This window comes from Sphaerodactylus townsendi, linkage group LG04 (assembly GCF_021028975.2).
Source record: "Sphaerodactylus townsendi isolate TG3544 linkage group LG04, MPM_Stown_v2.3, whole genome shotgun sequence".
NCBI lineage: Eukaryota > Metazoa > Chordata > Lepidosauria > Squamata > Sphaerodactylidae > Sphaerodactylus > Sphaerodactylus townsendi.
In genome coordinates this window covers 41,868,148-41,889,854 of record NC_059428.1, presented here as the reverse complement: position 1 = coordinate 41,889,854, position 21,707 = coordinate 41,868,148, and the positions used below count along the sequence as shown (strand labels likewise).

Sequence of the window (21,707 nt, the reverse complement as noted above, 5' to 3'; positions counted from 1 at the left end):
GAGAGGCCAAGGTATTTATAGCACTTAACCTGTTCAATTTATGTGCTTTTCATTGCCTATGTGAGCTGTTGGGAAATTCCTGTAGATTTGAGGGTGGAGCCTGGGAAAGGCAGAGCAGCAGCAGGGAGGGAGTTCAATGGGGATGTGATATAGATGCCACCCTCTAAAGCAGCCATTTTCTCCAGGGAACTGATCTGTGTAGTCTGGAGATCAGTTGTAACTTGAGAAGACCTCCAGGCCCCACCTGGTGGTTGGCAACCCCAACTGCTCAGCTTTTACTCTCTGGCCACTTCCCTCAGTTGCTTCATAGTGCTACAAGCTGCAGCTCACCATCATATCACAGAGTATCTAGGGGAACATCTATTAGTTATCATGCTGGGACTGCTTACTCATACCACAATGATGGAAATGCATCTTCTCTTGGTTCTTCCAACCTTGACAAAAGGTTCCAGGACTTTTTGCTGATTGTTGAAATGTTGTAATTGTCTATTGAATGCAGAGCTGTGTTTAGGGAGGGGGAATTTCATAGTAGGTTTTGATTGTTTTAATGGCTTGTTTATGAAATGTTTTAAAATGCTATTACTCTAAACCTCTTTAAACTCCTGCTAATGTATAAATGTTTAAACAAATATTTCAAATATCCTCCAGAGAAGGTACAGTACATTTAAGGTGTAGGTCATATTAAGAATCTTTATTCTGAAAAGAATGAAATTCTGTGAGGAAGTATAGCACATTCAATTAAATGTTTTTAATCAACATGAGCTTCATCATCTTCCTTGTCACTTGTCTTCACAGTAAAGGATGTAATTTCTTCAGCAACTGAAGAACCGTCTCCAACGACAGCAAAGCCCACTAGTGATGTAAGTATATTTCTGAATTATTATTTTGTTCCACTGGTTATAGACCTTTCCAGCAACTTATTGAATCATCTAAATAATGCAAGGAACTTTTGAATGCTTTCTTTTAAAATTCAAAATGTTCACATATTTTAAAAAATTAAATTACAGTTCACAGTTATTTTGGATAGTTTTTGTCAGCATTTTGGATATTTCTAAGAGGCGAGCATGATTAGCTTACTGAATATGCTTTTTGCTGGCAGAAAGTGATGGAAAATAGTTTGCAGAGTTGCTTTTTTGCCCTATTATCCAAATGATGTGTGCAAGAAAATCAAAACTTGCCAACTTAATATTATATTAGTTAATGCAGTGTACCATTCTGAGAATCTTTCAATAATGTTAGGTACCATAGGAACAAGTCTTTGCATTTAAATACATGATGAAGTGCAATTCTTGGCAGCTATGTAAAATGTTCCTGACATTTCTATAGAGAGGCAATTGTTCCAAGCTTAACAGATATTTTGCCACTTGTGCAAGTATTCTCTGTCATTCACAGTATTATAATTTTATTCATTTTTAAACATGCTTTCATGAATTAGTTTATTGATTACATATCCCGCTTCTTCTATGAAGCTCAAGGTTGTATCCAAGGAGTTCCCAGGAGATTAATATAGCCAGTATGGTGTGGTGGTTAAGAGTGGTGAACTTGAATCTGGAGAACCAGGTTCAGTTCTTCAGTCCTCCACATGAAGCCGACTATGGGCCCATCACAGTTCTCGCAAAACTCTCTCAGTTATTTTGGATAGTTTTGCTGGATTTATCTACAGGCTTGACAGGCTGGCACTAGGACTTCAAATTCTAGGGAGCCTCCAGCCAAGGAGTGTAATATTTTTGACACTGTCATAGCCTTTCTTACACCTGGGCTGATTATGCACAAGGTTTTTTCGGTTCTGCAGGGGTGAATGTCCATCATGGCAAGATTTCTTGCATGGACATGTTTCCTTGAGTCGCATTTTCACTTTTCACTTTCTAATCCAATTAATTGACATTATTTTATAACATAACTATTTTTGTTACGAAGGTTCTTTTTATCTGCAAAAGCATGGTGTCAATAAGGGATGCACTTGTGCACCTTCAATAGCCAACACTGACATGATTTTCTTTGAAAATATGTTCATTTTTTAAATTATATAGTCAGCAGTTTTGCTGAGCACGTCTTTACCTATAAACAGCATATAAATGACTTATTCTTCATTTTTGATACTGAAGAACAAGTTAATGATTTTTTGGATTGGATTAGTGCAGTTGATACATACAATTTACAGGACATTGATCAGATGAAGGTGTGTTTTCTAGACATGTGTTTTGGGGTGCTTCAAATAAAATTCGTGTTCGCACCTTTAAGAAATCAAGTGACAGAAATTCTTTTCTGCATTTCAACTCATATCATCCTTGGCACCTATGTATCAATTTACTTTTTGGGCAATTTTTGTGCATCAAAAGAAATACTACTTTAAATCAAGATGATGACTCTTCCGTATCAATTCTCCGCAAACAATTTTTAATAACAAAGAATACACTAATCAGATCACAAACACAGCCAGAGATAAAATAAAGAAGTTTCCAGTTCTAGCTTACTACAGGACAAAGTTAAGTCTACTAGTGATTGCACTGTGTGTAGTCATGGAGCATTCTCCTTTAACTAATGGAATAAAAAAATCACATGTAAGCATTGGCATTTAATGAAAAAAACATTCCAGGATGCAGGGAGATCCCTATATTTGGTTTAAAAAGAACCCGCTCCATTAAAGGCATCTTGGTGCATACAGACACACAGTCTGTGTTTCCCATAGATTGTCCTGAGTTAATGTAACATTCTCCACCAGTGGCCTTGTGTCCTCTTTCCTTGCCTACTCCAATCACATTTCTTCAACCACACTCCCCCAAATCTGAAGATATGTATGTATCTTAGGATATTCTGAAGAAAACCTGCCAAGTGGGGACAAACCATGGCATGAGATCTGATTGTCTGCTACAAAGTGATGTGGAACATTTTTTATTCTTCTGCTTTCCCAAATTCCGTATAGAGAGAAATGGAACAAAGAACAAACTACTATAGTTGTGTAAGTGGTAAGAAGGGGAGGGCTTGCTGGGCCTTTTGAGACGAACCAGGACCATACCCTCTGAAACCTGCCTAGGGAAGTATGATGACACCAACACCATCCAAATTGGTGCCCGCTTCACAGGCCTGTTCACACACATCCTTGGTGTATACATTGCACATGTGGTGAAAAATGGGAATGAACTTGGGTCTTGCATACTGTGATTTGTTCAGTTTTTCATTTGGGTACTATGGCTTGTAAACATCAAACTTTTCTTCTTCTTCTAGGATCGTGTTGTAATATCTGAATGGCCTTCTGCAGATGAGTCAACTGTAAGCAATATCTTGCCACTTGATTTTACCAAACCAGGTTTTGTTTTTGATATTGATCAGTTGAGTGACAATGAAATCTGGTTAAGACCCGATGGCTTTCCCAGCTCTGAAAGCAACCTCAGTTCAACAGTGAAAGGTACTGTTCATACAAAAGCTGGAATTACTGTCCCCTCTGATGACCTGTTGTTGTTTTGTTTTGTGGATGTAAAATTCTGTCACACCACCTATGTTAGACACTGACTTCCTGTGGACTTGGAAACTTTATCTTTTTTAGAAGATGATAAGTTCTTTTGTCATATTCCCGATGGATGACAGATGAATGAAAAGAACATGAGGAAAAATAATGAGAGAAATTTGTTTTTAAGCATCTCAGAGAGTCCTTTTGTTGTTTTACTAAGTTCTGTACAGAATATTGTATTGGATTTCATTACATCAGCTTCTCTAATTTATTATTATTGTTATACAGTAAGTGTACTGGAAAAAAGGGGGTGAAGTGAAGGCTACCTACATAACCTCAAAGATCATTTAGCAGTCTACTAGATTACAATTCAAATGTAATTTTAAACTTTTTGTTTAAAGTCTCTGGTGGCATCATTGCCAAACCCAAAAGACAGTACAGTAATATATTGGGTTGTTTAGGTAGATGAAAGGGGAATGATGGTAATGATGGTAGTATGCAGCACTAAACATATCAACTTTAAAAGGGGGGTGGGGTACAAACTTATAAAATCTCACACTCTTTACATGGGTTTCTGAAGCTCTGCCTTCTATTTTTATGTTTGCTGATGTAATCTTGTATTTTTAAAATTTATGTAAACTTCTTTGGGTTTTGTAGACATAAATGGACATAAAAATGGGATGTAAATATTTTAAATAAATAAAATTAAATAACATAATCCACTGATGTGGCTAGTCCAAGAAAAAAACCCATCAACCAGCAGAGGAAGGTTTGTATGGGAATGGGGACAAAGAAAGTGCTGGTGTGCCAGTGGGAAGGCAGGGGGTGTAAGAGAAAGAAGAGGAATCCCTAGCTGAAAGAGGAAAAATGGGAAGGTTATGGGAAGCTAGTGAGCAGTGAACTCCACTGGGTGTGGCTGGAACGAAGACCTGGTGGGCTTCAGACTAAGAAATGGGAAAGGAGGAAGGACATGGCAAGGAAATTTGAGGTAGGATTGGAGAAATTAGGGTATGTTCTGCTGTTCTGAGGAAGGTCTTATTGTCTCCTGTCAGTGGTTCAAGAAGTTTCAAGGTTGGAAACCAGTTGCCATGTTAGTGATGGAAGAAGGTATCAGAAGCAAAATTAGCTCAAAATGGGGGGATCCTTTCGTATACCTCTCACTTGGCAACTGGGAACTGATTACATCTGAACAGTTCTGAGATATGGGATACCTGCAAACCTAATATGACTATAAGTCACTAGTGTTAGGCAATATCTTGCGAGGGAATTTTTTCTGACTAATGTCTGGTCAAGGCAAATGCTGATGCATCAGGATTATTTGAGTAGCTTTCTGGAAAACCTTACATTGTAAAGGATACTTTTGAATGACCTGTCATTGTCATTGTCTTGCAAACATTGGTCAATAACTAGGTGCAAGGAGTCTTGGAAAGTTACTATCTCAGATTTCATTAGGGTGTGCCAGACTTCTTGTGGGAAACCGACTGTTTCCTCTTGTAGTGACCTTTGCATGTAGCCCAATCATGATTCTATGGATTGGTATCAAAGATTGCTTCTCTCTCTACTTCTGTCTGTGCAAGGCCTGATGATCAAGAGGAGCTCCAACATGTGGTTTCTTGTGTGGGAGAAGGTGTTCTGGGGAACAATCTTTTTAAAAACACTTTGGTTGCCTGTTTATGTATATTTTCAAGGTGTAAGATACTGTTTTTGAGATAGGGTGACCAGAAAAGTATATAATATTCAAAATGCAGCCATACTGTAAATACAACAATGAGATATGATGACATTTACTGGGAAAAACATATAATAGTATTTATGTGGGTGGACTCAAATAAAATCCAGTAAGCACAGTTTGTAAGAAATAGTTACCTTTGGATTGATTTATTTTATAGCATTTGAGGATACTAAGAAGGCAGAAAATTTACCTCTGAGTCCTACTTCTCACCTTATGCCAAAAGAAACTTCTTCTACAAATGGGTCTATGATTCCTCTCACTCCAATACCATCAGACACACAACCTGAAGAAGTGATTACAAGTTATGTAGAAGAGGGCACTCTACAACCTGATATATATTCAGATGCATATGATTCTAGTTCAGGTCAGGAGCCACAATCAATTGCAAGGCCTTGGGATAAAGCTACATTGGAGCCAGAGGGATCAGGTGTATATGATTATAAGGATATATGGGTTTCCTATACATCTGAGGATGTACCAATGGAAGTCATCTCCCTGTCACCTTTTGATTCCTCCATAGAAAGTGTTCTTTCTACATCTACTGAGATGTTCAGCATAACGCCATTGGAAGATTCCACCAAGGACCATCAAATCACCTCTGAAACAACAGGAAGCCAAATCCTCAAAGTAACAGAGCAGGTATCAACAGACTATACAAGAGAACCAGACATAACCTCTGTGTGGACTGGACTTGTGAAACCAGAAGTAATCACAACAGCAACTCCTGTGGAACATCCAGTGACTGATGTTTTTACTGTGAAACAGCCTGATTTAGAGTCAGTATACCAAGAGGCATTTGGAACAGTTGTCTTGAAATCCACTGTTACTCCTCCTGATGACAGTGCCACAGAAGAAGTAACAAGTTTTGAAGTTTTGACCATAGTTCCTGATTCAGAGGATTTCACTGGAGTGGTCAGCACTTATATCCCTCCTAGCACAGTCAGCTCTTCTATTGTTCTCTCTGACATGCCCGTTGCACAGCCAACAGAATTTCAGACAGCAGTCATCCCAACCAAGTTGGAAGAAGGAGACGTGATAACAAAAGAAGATGAAGTAATAGACGAGGACTATTTAGGCACAACGTTTTATTCCCCTGAAATGAAGGAAGGAAGAAGGATGACTGATAGTCACATGGAGTTGTCTACAAGTGTCCGTTCCACAGAGATGGCCAGTGTAGTGTGGGCTACTCATGAAGATCACAGTGCTACTGTTTCTGCACGGGCTTTAATGGTATTCTTTAGCCTTCGAGTTACCAATATGATGTTTTCAGAGGACTTGTTTAATAAAAATTCCCCTGAATATAAAGCACTGGAACAACGATTCTTAGAACTGGTAAGAAATTTTAATCCTCTGATTTTACTATTTGCTGTTGTGGACAAGAAACACAGTGAAATTTCAGAATTAATAGAACTCTGATTTTACAAGACAGATTACAAGTCTGATGTTTGCCTACTGATTAATTTGTATCTGAATCTGCTATGATTGTTCACATTCAAAAAAGTTGTGACTTAGATTTATCAGGGAAAAGGAAAAACTTTAAGCAATAATGAAATTTTGATATATTTCTTACATTCATTTGAATTGCTGCATATGGCATTATATCGTTGCCATTAATGATAATCATCTAATGGCTATAAAAACAGTGGTCAAGTTAGCAGACTTTGGCCAAATTCTGTAGATGTTGCGAAGCAGGACTTCCACTTTACCCTCCTTCTGCAACCCTCTAAGCCCCCTGAAATTTACTTCCTGGTGACAGAAGACGATGGAGGCAATGAGGGGCCGAACTGCAGGGCAAAGTGGGAAGATGGAATTGGCAGACATTACTACCCCATCTTTTATAAATAAAAATGTTATTCCATCAGGTGAACTGGGTTGTATACAGACCCAAACTTATTGTTAGTGTGAATTTAGATGACTATTTCCCCCCTCAAAGTGCATTGATTTTTGAAGAGAACACGCATAACTAATCAAATGGAACTAGTGTTTGTTTGATTAACAATAAATGAAAATATAAAGTTTCAGCACATTTGGAAAAATGACCAGCTGCATTCATATTCATACAGTTGATTTAGAATATATACATGTTCTCTATATACATGTTTTATATGTACATGTTGAACAAAAAAAGACATTGCCACAGAATTTATGTATGATTTCTTTTGTACTGTAGCTTGTTCCTTATCTACAGTCCAATTTAACGGGCTTCCGGAATCTGGAAATTCTGAACTTCAGAAATGGCAGTATTGTGGTGAACAGTCGAATGAAATTCATGAGACCTGTGCCTCGCAATGTCACTAATGCTGTGTACATGATTCTGGAAGACTTCTGCAACACTGCGTACCAGACCATGAACCTGGCCATTGACAAGTACTCCCTTGATGTAGAATCAGGTATTACATTAGTATTGTTGCTTGGTCAGTAGGCTTGTCTAGGCTGTACCATTGTAGATAGCTTCAGATGGTAGCCATGTTGCTCTGCAGTGGAACAGCTAGATTTGAGTCCAGAAGTATCTTAGCGACAAACATGATTTCTGGGATATAAGCTTTCAAGAGTCAATGCTACATTTGTCAGATGAAGTCATATTTGAGGCTGACCTTGTTTGACTTATAGACTTTCAGGATAAAGATAGACTTATGAATGAGTTCTTTTTCCTGAAGGAAATTAACAAATTTTTTAGTTCTTGTATGATATCCAGTCTATTCTAAGAATGATTAATATCTTCAGGTCACTGAACACATTTGCCAACAACATGATTGAATGCTCCACCATATAATTTCCTTTTCACTTAGAAAACATGGCTTTCTCTGTGACATTTGAGTTTTCTATGTGAGCTTTCTTTTTTGTAGCATTAAAGATCATGTAATCTAACATACTGAGGTGACAAAGGGCACTTTGGCAAGAATTTGGTACATATAGTATCTGTCTCATGAAATCTGAGGAAGGATGCCTGCTTGTCTTCTTTAGTAATAACCTTAGCAGCATGTATATCATATTTTGAGAACATTCAAAGTACTTTACATGTATTATGTCAGTTATCCTTTATGACAGTCTTTAAGGGTTTTGGCATGTATCCAGCCACCCATGGACTTCACTGAATAAGACTTTCCCCTTTTCCCCACATGGAATTTGACATCTCAATTTCGGACTTTAAAGTATTTGCTGATGTAACCCCTATGTTCAGAATGGGATGATCAAGAAGGGGTGGAGACTGAAAGCAGCAGAAGGCTGCAAAGCTCATGAAGTTGGAATGTCCCAGCCTGGTAGCCTTGCTTCCTCCATCTTCATGAGCTTTGGAGCCTTCTGCTGCTCTCAGTCTCCACTCCTTTCTGGTCATCCCATTCTGAACATGGGGGTTACACTGAGTCAGATTGCAGTCTAATAGTAAGTTTATTTCTTAAATTTTCAGACCATTTAACTTTTAATTTGGAGGGTGATTTACTGGCGAAATTTATTAGTCTAATTGTACTTAGTTTAATTTGCTATGAGTTGAGATGGACAGAACTAAAGGATGGTGATCACTCTCAATTCTTTTTCCAACCTGAAATGATATAATTGCCTGGAAAACATTTCTTGTGACCAAACGATAGTCCACAGTGCTGGCTCCTTGAGAGTTTATAAAGGTAAATTCATCAGTGATGTCACCGGCAACAATACCATTTCAAATTAAATGGTCTGTATTGTAATAGTGCTAAACAAAAACCTGCAAAATTTGCTATGGGATCTTTAGAGTTCCTAGCTGGGAAGAATGTGCCTTCCTTAAGTTCAGATAGAGCTGGGAATTTAGATTCCAAAGTATCACCATTTGGACCCATAATTTATATAGTTTAGACAGGGAAGTGGAGGTAGAGATAATAATAGTTTGTCTACATAATAAGCTCATATCTTAGGTTAGTTTTGAATGGCAGCTCTACACTTTTTTGGATTTCCCAACTTGTCATAGAAATTAACCATCATAATGGATTAGCAGTGTTCTCTATCATATTGGATTATCCGTCATAATGGAATGCCACCATAATAGATTAGCAGTGTTCTGTTTAATTGTTGTTTTGATTTCTGCCTTTAGTTTCTATGAGAAATCCAACAATAAATGAAATACAAACATAAATTCTTACTATATAGGTGCAGCATTGACTTGAGTTTGGCTCAGGCATAATTAAAAATATTGTTTGTGAAATGTGGATTTGACAATCAAGTTGATCACTAAAATCCTGGATTGCCTTGAAAAATGCCAGCTTCCTTGTAGGAGAGTATGCAAAAGTCTTGCCTAGAAACAAGACAAGATAAGCCAGGATTCATTCATATGTCATACAAAATCATAGTTAAGAGTAAATGAGGATAATAAACCCATTTCAAAATTCATGGTTTCAGCTCCTGATTTGATTAACCATAATTAACCGTAACATTCAGACAATGAAGTAAAACTATGGTTTCATATGATGTCTGAAGAAACCTAGTGTTAGTGGATTTAGTGGAGAGCTAGCATGGTATAATAGTTATGAGTGGTGAACTTTAATAATCTGGAGAACCGGGTTTGATTCCCCACTCCTCCGAAGGCTGGCAGATTCTTATCTGGTGAACTAGATTTGTTTCCCCTCTCCTACACATGAAGGCTGCTGGGTGACCTTGGGCTATTTACAGTTCCTCATAACTCTCTCAGCCCCATCTATCTCACAAGGTGTCTGTTGTTGGGAGAGGAAGGGAAGGAATATGTTGGCTGCCTTGAGACTCCTGTAAGGGAGGGGAAAGTGGGGTATAAATCCAAACTCTTCCTCTTTTTCTAGTATGCATTCTCCTAGTGAATGGCCTGAGCCTTTTTAGCAGGCTAAAAAAAGGGCTAAGGTAGAGTTAACAGCAGTAGCTCCTGTCCAATTTTTGGCCTCTTTTTGTCTGTGTTTTCAGGAGATCAAGCTGATCCTTGCAAGTTCCAGGCATGCAATGAGTTCTCTGAATGCTTGGTGAACCAGTGGAGCGGGGAGGCTGAGTGTGTCTGTTATCCGGGCTATCTGAGCATTGACGGATTGCCTTGTATTAGCATTTGTGATCTCCAGCCTGACTTTTGTCAAAATGATGGGAAATGTGACATAATCCCAGGGCAAGGGGCAATATGTAGGTAAGTGAAAGTTTGTCTTAGCTTTTCAAGTGCAGAAATCACACATTGTTCTCCTGGGCTCTTCTTTTGAAGTACAGCAGATACCTCTGATAAATAATGGAACAGATCACAGCTGACAAGACATTTAGGATCATTCAAAACTCCTCTATATCAGCAAAGAAATAAGTAGAGCAAGGCAACTAATTTCATCTCTTTTAAATATTATCAATTTAATACTGGATTAGGGATCGGTCTGCCTTTCGAGAGGAGCTGCCAAGATGGCTGACGGAGGCTGCGTTACTACTGCTGCTTAAGATAAGAATACTGGATTAAGTGTAAAATTATCAAACCTCCTTTGAGGAATGAACTGAAGATTATCTTGATTCTTAATGAAGGCATGCTGTTTAGATTTTATGGTATCTTCAAACCTTGACAATGAAGGCAAAATTTCTATGCACAATGAATTGAAAGTAAATTTCATTGGGTTTGGATTGGGTTGTAAGTAAGATAAACTGAGGCTGCTCACTAAAATGTTTGAGATATGAAGGTCAGAAGGCCAAACTTTGGTGAATATTCCTCAGAAATAGATCGTACAAAAATTTGAAAAAGTGACTTCAATTTGACTATAGGTATTGAGAAATTATAAGGAAATTAGGTCTTCTCAAGGTTATTGATTGCCCAGTTTTGGATAAGATCTGGACTACCTTGAACAGCATTATGCTTGACAATTGTCATCCTCTAAAGCATACATATAGATTAAGATACAAAAATGTAAATATCAATAATAGGAACATATATTATTTTTCCCTAGATTTTGACCGGGAATATAATGAGGTACATCTCACATGGACTAAAGTAGAATCCCCCAGGGATTACAGAATTCTTATGTTTTATTGTTTTTAAGAATGAATTTATTCTGGTTTAACAATATTAATTGTATGTTTGGCTTTTCTTTTTTCCTTAAGTGTGGTAGTTAGGTGGTGTTACAACTGGAGTTTTCTTTGTTTAACTAATATTGTACTAATATACTTATGTAATAAATGATTATTCTTTTTAAATTATTTAATGGTTTTAATTGAATATTAACTCTTTCTGGGGTTTACTATATTGCTGTTACCTCTTGTTTTAAAAAAACTCTTCTCTTTCTATCATTTAAGAACTTCGAAGTTTGTACTACCTGTATTGCTTTTTGAAATGAATTGTCTTCTAATTCTAACAATCATAATTATTTTACAGTGTCATTAATTGTATTGTACTGTTAGTAATAAATACGAAAAATAAAATTAAAAAAAGAAATCACATGCATCAGTCTCCCTATGTTATATTGTTTTTTCCAATAACCACAATAGATCCTCAATGTATGAACAATCTCAACTTCTCAGAGAAACCTCTTTCCATTCATAGCATCACTCATGTTGTTTTAAGCCTCTCTGCTAGCTCCCTGTAGTTCAGTTATGAATGCACAATGCCTTTGTGTTTCACTTGGCTGCTATCTTACATTGGTGAAGATTTAACATGAGCTTCTAATTTGAGGTTGATAACAGAATGACTTTCCTTTGTTTTTCTTTATCATTGCCCTTTTGATGGGGTTGAACGACAGATGCCGTGTAGGTGAGAACTGGTGGTACAGAGGAGAGCACTGTGAAGAGTATGTCTCGGAACCACTTGTTGTGGGTATTGCAATTGCTTCCGTAGCTGGCTTTCTTCTCGTAGCATCTGCTGTCATTTTCTTCCTGGCCAGGACTCTTCGAGATCAGTACACAAAGAGTGAAATGGAGGACACGTTAGGGTAAGGATCTATTGGAGAGTGTTTCATTCTTTAAGCAAGATGGGCAGTGATGGGATCCAAAAATTTTAGTAACAGGTTCACATGGGGGTGGGATTCAAACTGTGGTGTAGCACCAATGGGGCTGGGTGGGGCACGATGGGGCGTGGCCGGGCATTCCAGGGGCGGGGCATCCCGGGGGCGGAGCTGTGGCAAGGACGCAACAGCTGCACCAGTCCTTGGGCGGAAAACGAATGCACGCAGGTGCAGGCTGCCACACACGCCGGTGCACCTCCTGCTAGACTGCTTCAAGTTCTCCGTGCTACTGCTGAGAGGAAGGGCATAACTAAGGCAAAAATCACGTGGCAAAATCACCAATTAGTAACCCCCTCTCGGCACACAGAAATAATTAGTAACCTACTCTCAGGAACCTGTGAGAACCTGCTGGATCCCACCTCTGAAGATGGGTATTGAAAGGAGACAAATGAACAGGAAAGTGGACAGTGAAGGAGACTAGAAACATATTTTGCATATGGTCTGTGAGCAAAAATGGCTTTTTTGAATTGATCTCTGGTTGACTCATAGTTAGGGCTAAATGACAAGAAAAGTATGAGGGAAGCCTAGCGTGTGACTAGAAATAAATAGCCAGTTTTGGCCTGTGTGGGAAGCCTGAGGAAGGAAAATGTTAAAGCAGCTGGCTGAGGAAGGGCATATTTTAAAAAGGGCAACTCTTTCTATGCATCAGGTGTCTGATAGGATACAAAAGCTAAGCCCATAATAGGGTTTATACATGGGGCAGGAGGCTATGGATGTTTTAGGCAGCTCTCCGAAAGAGACCGCATGGGCTCTAGAAATATCACTGAGGGCCTCATTGGCCCACCTGTTAGAAGCATTGTTCCACCCACCTACCATAACACTATTCATGATTTATTAGAAGTGCCAATTTGTAAAGGCTGTATGATTAACATTTATAAGAAACCATGAACTGAGGCCTTGCAGTGTGGGCAAGAATTTATCTCCCAGGTTGTTGTTTTGCATGCCAGATTACATTAGGGTCAAGTCAACTTGGGAAATATTTTGCAAAGATAGGAATGTACTACTTGCACATATCTACTTTCCTTATAGGCAAGGGGACAGCCTCTCATCCATCGAAAATGCAGTGAAATATAACCCAATGTATGAGAGTGATGCTACAGGAAACAACCAGTACTGTAAGAGATATCCACAGCTAACTTCTTACAGCTCAACCAGTAATGAGTCATCCACTGAGTACAGCAGTGAGGAGATCAGGCACATTTATGAAAACAGTGAGCTCACTAAACAGGTACTTGTTTTGATTTTCACCCTGTCCTATCTCAAGGGCGTGGTTGTAATACTTTAAACACTCATTATGTAATCCTAAACACAATTACATCCTCTAAGCCCATTGAAGTCCAGAAGAGTATAACTCTGTGTAGGATTACACTGTATAAATACAAAATATAATCTTATAAAAGTATAGCTTTGAAATACTTCATATATTCATGCATTCAGGAAATCTGTTTGCGAACTAGTGGCAAATAGCTGGGGCCTTCTGGTCCATGGCCTTTATTCCTCATTGCTGCTTGAGAGGCTGGCAGAGGAAAATGGAGCAAGGTGTATCTTTGGCATTGTACCAACACAGTGCAAGTCTAGGAGTGATGGAATTGCCTCAGCACAGTGTTCTAGGATTCACCAAAAACTCTATTGTTTAACCATAGAGTTTAGTGTGAAACCTATAGTGTTGCCCCAATACTATGCCATCATTTCTGGCTTTGTAGTGGAATTGTCGTCGGGTGATGCTAATGAAATTGTCACCACCTCTCTATACGCTCCCACTGGATTGCTAGTTATAACTGACAACCCTAGTGCCACTTTTCCAGGCCATCTTGAGGTGACTCACAACTAAAACAATAAACAAAACCAATCAAGTCAATAAAAACAAGTCAGTAAAACAAGTGAATACAACAAGCCACATTAGTATTGCAAATAAATAAATAAAAGCAAATCAGTAAGAACATTGTAATAAAATCAAGCTAATTTAAAAAAGCCATGGCACAAAAGCACAAAAAACAGAGCAGTCTTAAATTATATTAATCAAACTGTTCTCATGCTAGGAGCAGACTGCAAAAGAGCCACAAGAACCCCTTAGTTTAAAACCAAGTAAAGAGGTTTGGGTCTCATTTCCAAATAAAAGTAAGATATATTGTGATACTCTAGAAAAATTTTGTTTTAATTTTGACATCAATAGAGGAATTCATGATGAGCTGGGTAATGTGGGGCGGTGGGGGGGGGATGCAGAGTGAACTAGGACTTTCATCCTAGGATATTGTCACTTCTTGAGCACTTCTCTCCAGCCACTACAGTCTATGTTTCTAAGGATACCTTGAAAAACATTAATTTTGCATGTTTGGAACACTGAGCATAACGACTATTCCCATCAGATTTGCACGTGTGATTGTGTCATGCATGCAGCCAATTGACAGTAAGGGTAGTATTTCCTACCTAGATCAACACAGCCCTTGCCCAGATTGGCTTTTGTGCCCTTTCAGGACTGTCACACCAAAATGCTGAAATTAGATGAAAAACAGCTTTTTATGATTTGACTATATCTAGAACTGTTTTAAAAGATAGTATTTAAGGTTTGCCAAAGGTATAGAGATTTTGGAGGCCATTTTACAATTTTGCAGCCACAGAAGCAGAGAGGTCAAATGGCTGCTAAAAACCTGGAGTGGGATTGAGGTGCAGGTGGCTGTTGCAAGCCATGGAAGGTGACAGAAGGGTTCACAGGATGGGAGACTGGTGTGGTATTGCCAGCCATTTCTCATAGCAACTCTTTAGTAACTTTTATTTTGGTTGTGGTGGGTTTTCTGGGCTGTGTGGCCATGGTCTGGTGGATCTTGTTCCACCAGACCATGGCCACACAGCCCGGAAAACCCACCACAACCATTTGAATCCGGCCATGAAAACCTTCGACAATACAACTTTCATTTTGTTTATCTGGTTCTTCTTGTTGGGAGGAAGAGGATTCCAACCATTGTGGTCTTCTTCCTTCCTCATACTCCAGCCACTCCAGCTACTCTCCTCTCTGCTTCCACCTAATGACTCTAATAGTAGGCAGAGTTTTCTTGATTAAAGCTTTCTCAGCCCTGTATATTCTATCAAGTTCCAGGATTTCATGAGAAACTGATTTCAGGATATTGGGGAACTAGTAGTGCTGCCAATTCTGGCTTTGAAAGATCCTGGAGATTTATGGGTGGTATCTTGGGCAGGGGTCTGTGGATGGGAGAAAGCTCAGCAGAGATGTGATGCCAAATAGTCCATTTTCTGAAACTACAATTTCTTCCATGTCAGTTGATCTCTCTCGTCTGGAGGTGAGTTTTAATTCAAGCAGAATTCAGAGCCCTACTTGGAGGCTGGTAATCTGAGGAATCAGAGTGATCAAAGTGACAACCATTTTGTGCATTTGCACCTCTCAGCAGATTGCCTGAGACCTGCCATCAGTCTTCAGAAATACTTCTTTAGCAGTGCCCAGCTTCCCTAATTCCAATGAGCTGGCCTTACTTGGGAGTTCAGCCATTCAGGGGTATGGAGTCCAGCAGCACCAGCACAGCTGCAATAAATGTCAGTAGGAGCTGTGAGCTATGTCAACTAGGCTGTCTAGTTGCATGCTACTCCCAGGCTGTGCATTATGGATTCAACAATTAGTAGAATGGAGCTGTTGGACTGAATTTGGTAAAAGAAAATAATTGAATCCAATTCAACCTTGAGAAGTAGGGCTTTAGGGGTCACCATATTGCTTCTGTTTAAAAGTATGTGTTTCCTCATATTTTAGGAAATCCAGGACAGAATACGGATCTTAGAACTTTATGCCAAAGACCGGCAGTTTGCAGAATTTGTGAGACAGCATCAAATGTGAGTTAGATATTTAAAAATATTTTTGTAGATGTTTCTCCACTGAGCCTGTTTATTATATTTCACACAGTAGGGACTCGAGCAAAATAAAACTACTTTATATTCGAGGACTCATTTTAATGTTTTAAAACAGTGGGTATAATCCACTATATTTGAATTTTGTGTAGATTTTAAATATATATTTCGATGAAACAAAGTGAGTTAGTATAATGCTTCATTGGAAAAATGATGCTATACAAAAATGCCAGTTATTAACATTAAACAAACATTAAACATTTATTTTCTGAGATTCTCCTTTTATGTTAGCAGTCCTCTCCAACCAAGTTATTTCTATTCATAGTGGTCTCACAATGAATAAAGTTTATGTGGGCAGCATATGAGATAATTTTTATTTCTCTATAATACTCGTTTTTCAAAATAAATAAGTTGAATTTCAGAAAGACATGCTAGGGAGAGGAACATTTAATAGAATAAGGTGACAGATGGAAAGAATAGGGAAAAGCAACACCTGGGTTCCCTGATGCAATAGGAGCTTTATTTTATTTTATTGTTTTAAATCTTCTAACCAGAAGTTCATATAGGGAATGTAAAGAGCACTTGACTAATCACAGTGGGGAGGGGGTGGAGCAATACAAAGAGCTGTAAAGCTAATTGAGCTGTAGAAAAATAATTCCAGCGCGTTCAAGTCAGCATGTGACCCATGAACCTGTCTCCTAGAAGGTCATCATTGGGTGCTATCTTTGTGGAATCAACACTTTTATTCTGATCAATCTCCAGATAAATAATAAATTAACATGATTAAGAGAAGTTGGCCAAAGTCAATGTAATTAAAGCTATGTGCTGTCCAACAGACTTGCAACATCCACTCATTTTGTACGGAGCACAATATTTTTTTACTTCTGAATGCATACCTGTTGCAGTTGTGTGATGGCATCTGCTAGTTATTTGATATGAAAATCAAGTTTCCCTCAAATTAAACAATTTATTAAAAATCAGAGGAACTTATATCTCCTAAATCAAGCAATGTACTGAAAATATAATTGTAATCTCCAGTTAGCACAACTGGAATTTTAATGCAGTTACAAGTTCAAACCATTCATACCTTAACATAGGATGAGATAGTCTGCATTCTAGAGGTAATAAGACGGAGCCCTCTGAAATGTTTGTACATGAATGAAAAATCTCAAGGCTAAGCAGAAACAGCGTAGTAGAAAGCCACTGAGACTTGTCAGCATCTTTGTTTAAGACTAGCTAATATTCAGTAGTTTTTCCTTTAAAATAGGAGATTGAAAGCTGTCAGGAACACAAATCCTACAAGCTAGTCCTTCTTGAATTCCACAAATTCAACAAGGTAATGAAAAAAAGAACCTCTAGTTGTTAGTAGAATATAATGTTTACTCTTGTGAGTTCTAGGAAAGTACAAGCTGATGGACTATGATTGCTGTGGTTGTTCTAGGTGTATAAAATTCAGTTCTTTGACATTCCTGATGGAAATCCATTTGTATACATTTTTGATGCTATTATCTTTGACCTATAAAGTTTAGTTGAAAATGTTCCTGTTTGCTAAAACTGGTTCTCACATTTTAGGAGGGATATACTTGCCAGCCTTCATTTTCTGATTAACTGTGCAGTGCTGAAGGGGGAGTCAAAACACCTCTGGAGGTGGTGTAAATGCTAGCACAGGGGCTCTTATGCCAGTGCTAGGGAGCCACATGGCAGAGCCGCACCTGGGCGCTATCACATCTGCAGTGCACACTCCTCTGGCACAGGAGCCTGTGCTGGTGCCAAGGGGGCATTCCCAGGGGCAGAACCAGTTTTATTTAGTTTCTGAGCCTTTGGGGGCAAGTAACACCCCCTTTTGCTGCCACCAACTTAAACCAGCAAAACCAGTGGCACAGGCCATTGAGTTGCATTTACCACTTGCATGGGGAAAAGGGCAGTGTTACTTTTTGCTTGCTGTCACAACTGCCCCCTTCTTAGGATTGCCCTACCTGAGTCTAATTAGTGACTAGGGGATGGCGTAACCCGGTGACCGAGCGCCCAAAATTGCAATTCAAAACCCAATTTATTTATCGCAGTTAACACGGGCAATTTAATCCCGCAGAATATTGAGGTTTTAGCTTGAAAAAAACATTATTCCGAGGCGACAAGTTACTTCAGAGGTTTGGTGAAGCAACTGCGTAACGCTCAAACGGATGAATCAATGCATTCTGTGGAGAGTTTAATTGCGAAGCAAGCCCCGATTGCCAGCAACCGGAGTTTACTCCCAGGTAAAGGATCGATGCCCAGGCTGCCAACCCAGTGTCTGGGGTGTGGATTTCACCCCACGCATGAACTTCCAGCACGCGGTGCTCATTACAGTGCCTGAGGTTACCCTGGCACCCGCGGCTTATAGGCTCGCCATCACCTACTGGACTCAGGGCAGTGATGGCGAACCTTTTGAGAGGACCGAGTGCCCAGGTTGCAATTCAAAACCCACTTATTGCTCACTTAAAAGTGCCAGCCACGGCAATTTAACCTGAATACTGAGGTTTTAGTTTAAGAAAAAAACAGTTGGCTCCGAGTAGCATGTTACTTTCGTGATGAGTAAAAGCTTGAAAGGTGGAAACAACGCCGTGCTTAGCAGCTTCAAATGGATGAATCCGCGACCCTATAGGAGAGTTTACTCAGAAGCAAGCCCGATTGCCAGCAACTGAGTTTACTCCCAGGTAAAGGATCATGCCCAGGCCAACCTAGGGTTGTCACCAGAGTTGTGTGATTTTCCACCCCACGATGAACTCTGTATTACGCGGTGTTGCCCACAGAAAAGGCTCTGAGTGCCATCTCTGGCACCCGTGCCATAGGTTCGCCACCACTGGACTAGGGTCTGTAGTGGGAGAAATGGCAGCTTGTATAGCCTCTTCTTTCAAGTCATTGAATTACCTATGTGCAGCTTTTGACAAGAACTTAAATAATCACTGCTCTGTTTATTTCCTTTTAGGAAGCTGCTTTAAAAGGATACCTCATGGAGATGATGGACCAAATGTTGCCACGAGATGAGGCGCAGCCATGCTTGTGAAGTTTCCTTTAGTTTTTTCACTGAATCTCATGGGTGGATTCTTTTGTCTGCTAAATGGGTGGATAAATATAAAGAATGGTGCTTATCACTGGATAATTCTGAGTGCAGCTGTACGTCATGGGAGATGTCCAGCAAGGTCATCAAAATCAGCTTCAAATGTGTAACAGAAGCAGATTTTAATTCAACAGGACATTGATCATTCTGCAGCTGAATTCTGTTGTCTTGTGATCATTTTTTTTCTTTTTCTGTTTAGGGTTCTGGGGAGGTATTATAAATAACACATAAGAACTTCTGCTTGGTTTTCTCTACTTCAGAGAGTTACATGTTTGGGTTTTCTAAAGTATTAGTGATGAGATAAATGTTGAGTTGCATGTGACAGTCTTATAGTTTGATTAATGTTTCATTCAAGTGATATTTGCATTTTAAATAAATAATTTGGTCCATAAAGAAATTTTAAAGTGGTAGTTACCTAAATAGTTAGCATATAATTTAGCTTTTCTTGCCCAACTAGAAGAATATTCTATTATTAAAAGCAAGCTTAATGACGAGTTTAAGACCATTACATCCTTTGGTTTAGAGTTGTTGCCACTGTGGCTTTTGTACTGTTCATATCATCACCATGAGAAATTGGATCATACCATCTATACATTCATCTCTTTCCATCAAAATAATCATTAGAATTACCATGTGCTGAACATATATCTCACAGAGAGATGCTCTTCAGGCAAGAAATGCTAAATATCCCACAACTATTTTTAGAAGGCCAACAGTTTAACTTTGAAAGGAACTTGATTAACAGATATGGATTTTTTAACCAATTTGAATACATGTAACAGTGCATTGATTTTTGTTAAATTCTTTCATAGTGGTTTCATATACTGTAATAAAAGAGAGCACTAGATTTATTTGTTCCCCCTTATTCACACAACGGGTAGATGACATTCTAGTTCCTAAACTTTGAAACTTTGAAGTTCCGAAACTTTGAAACCACTGTGGCTCATTCTTCCCCCTCTCTCCCCACTTGTATCCATATTGCCTCCTCTTGGTTGTGATGATCCTTGATTGAACAGAGTCCTGAACCAAGTGTGGTATTCCTGAGCAATACTGCTTGGAATGAACGCACAAAACTTTTATTGTGCACCTCCAGATAGAGAACTAAGTAGGTATCAACAGATGAAAGATAGCTCTTATGTGAATTCACATACAGAGTGGACTTAGCTCACTGACTTTTAATTTCTTTAATCTTTAATCTTTTTGCAAGGTAGCTCTTCCATCATCCTCAGCAATTATCAGTATTCAGTATCTCCATATGTACAATATACCATCCCACAGCCTTAAAAATTCCTCTATGCTGTTCGCAAGACTGGGCTTTCTGAGGCCATTGTAAACCTTCGAGATTTATTTGAGCAGGAGTAGTTCAGTAAGTGGAGGGTTTAATCCTCTGACATTTGTTGTTGAAGCTGGAGCACATCCTGGAATCCGGCTCTGAATTGTAAAGTTGTGCATGAGGAATAAGCTGCATGCCTCTTCGTGCTTCTTGCCTGCCTTCATACTCTACCAGTAATTTGCCATTTAGGGCTTGTCTGCGCTGCTGCTTTGCTACATGTGAATCTTCAACTGGGGTGAATTTGAAGTGCCTTTGACCTGTGGCATTTGCAGGAGGCACAGCTGGAGTATGAGTAATCTTGTTTAAAGAACAGCCAATTTACAGTCACCTCCAGTTAGGGCTCAACCAAACAGTTGCAGACAGTAGTCTGGGATTAATCCTGGAATAATGCCATCAAGGTTGTTATACTTGGTCCAGTCAAGTGCACACTTTTGTCTAATCAGTACCTTTTCAAATGGCTTGTCTATTCTGCAATGTGCATATCTGTCAGGCAAAACTGTGCAGTGGCAAAATCCCTGTGATTCTTTTATTTGTAATTTTAAAAAGACAAAAGAATGATCAAAGCCCTCATATCTCAAGCCATAACCCAGTTATCCCTAACGAATGAAGAAACAAGGAGGATAATAATGCACATTTAAGTCATGGGAATGCAAGAGGATAGGGACAGCTCAAGGCAAATGTGTGGAATGCAATGCAAGCTGAATCTAGGGAAATCTTCAGTGCGGACATAGCTTCATTAGAGACTGTTAATTGCAGAGCTTTGATAGCAGACTTAAATTCTGAGATGCAAGTAATCAGAGAGAAAGTTCTGTATGAGATAGGCCTGTTCTATGTTTATGTAACATCTCTCAGCAATAGATTTGCCTTCCAGAATGCTAGCTTTGAAGAGGTTCTGGTCATATTGAAATGAGCATTTCATTGTTTTTTACAGTGCATATTTTTCTTACTGTACATAATATTCTCTCTGTTTTTCATTGCAATAAATCTGTTTTTTCTTTCAAAGTTCCATGTGATTATTGTCTACCAATGTGTCAATTATACAACATTTATAAGGTCCATAGAACAAATATGATTGCTGAAAAGTGCTGTAGATAAATGATTGGTGGAGTATCACAAGCCCAGAAGACAGTTCCATTTGACAAAAATCCACCACGGGCTCATGTTTGTGTTGCTGATCTAAGCAGGTGTTTGTCTGGATTGAGAGCACAGCAGATCTGGGAGCTTTATGTAATAGACAATGGCATGTATTGCCTGATTCCAAGAATCCAGGTTATTTAGGGAAATCGTGATAATGT

General features: G+C 38.9%; 1 protein-coding gene across 2 annotated transcripts in view; it reads left to right on the top strand.

Moving 5' to 3' along the window:
- Positions 1-21,414, top strand: part of IMPG2 (interphotoreceptor matrix proteoglycan 2) — a 78,731-nt gene extending 57,317 nt beyond the window's left edge. Inside the window, exons 12-20 of one of the 2 annotated variants that reach the window (XM_048495072.1) lie at positions 796-860; positions 3,226-3,406; positions 5,338-6,512; positions 7,351-7,570; positions 10,080-10,290; positions 11,870-12,058; positions 13,160-13,358; positions 15,888-15,967; positions 18,948-21,414. In XM_048495072.1, coding sequence (XP_048351029.1) covers positions 796-860; positions 3,226-3,406; positions 5,338-6,512; positions 7,351-7,570; positions 10,080-10,290; positions 11,870-12,058; positions 13,160-13,358; positions 15,888-15,967; positions 18,948-18,960 — 2,333 coding nt within the window. In that variant the 3' untranslated portion in view covers positions 18,961-21,414. The remainder of the gene's footprint in view (positions 1-795; positions 861-3,225; positions 3,407-5,337; positions 6,513-7,350; positions 7,571-10,079; positions 10,291-11,869; positions 12,059-13,159; positions 13,359-15,887; positions 15,968-18,947) is intronic. The other variant, XR_007244354.1, reaches the window with a different exon arrangement.
- The last annotated feature ends 293 nt before the right edge of the window (positions 21,415-21,707 follow it).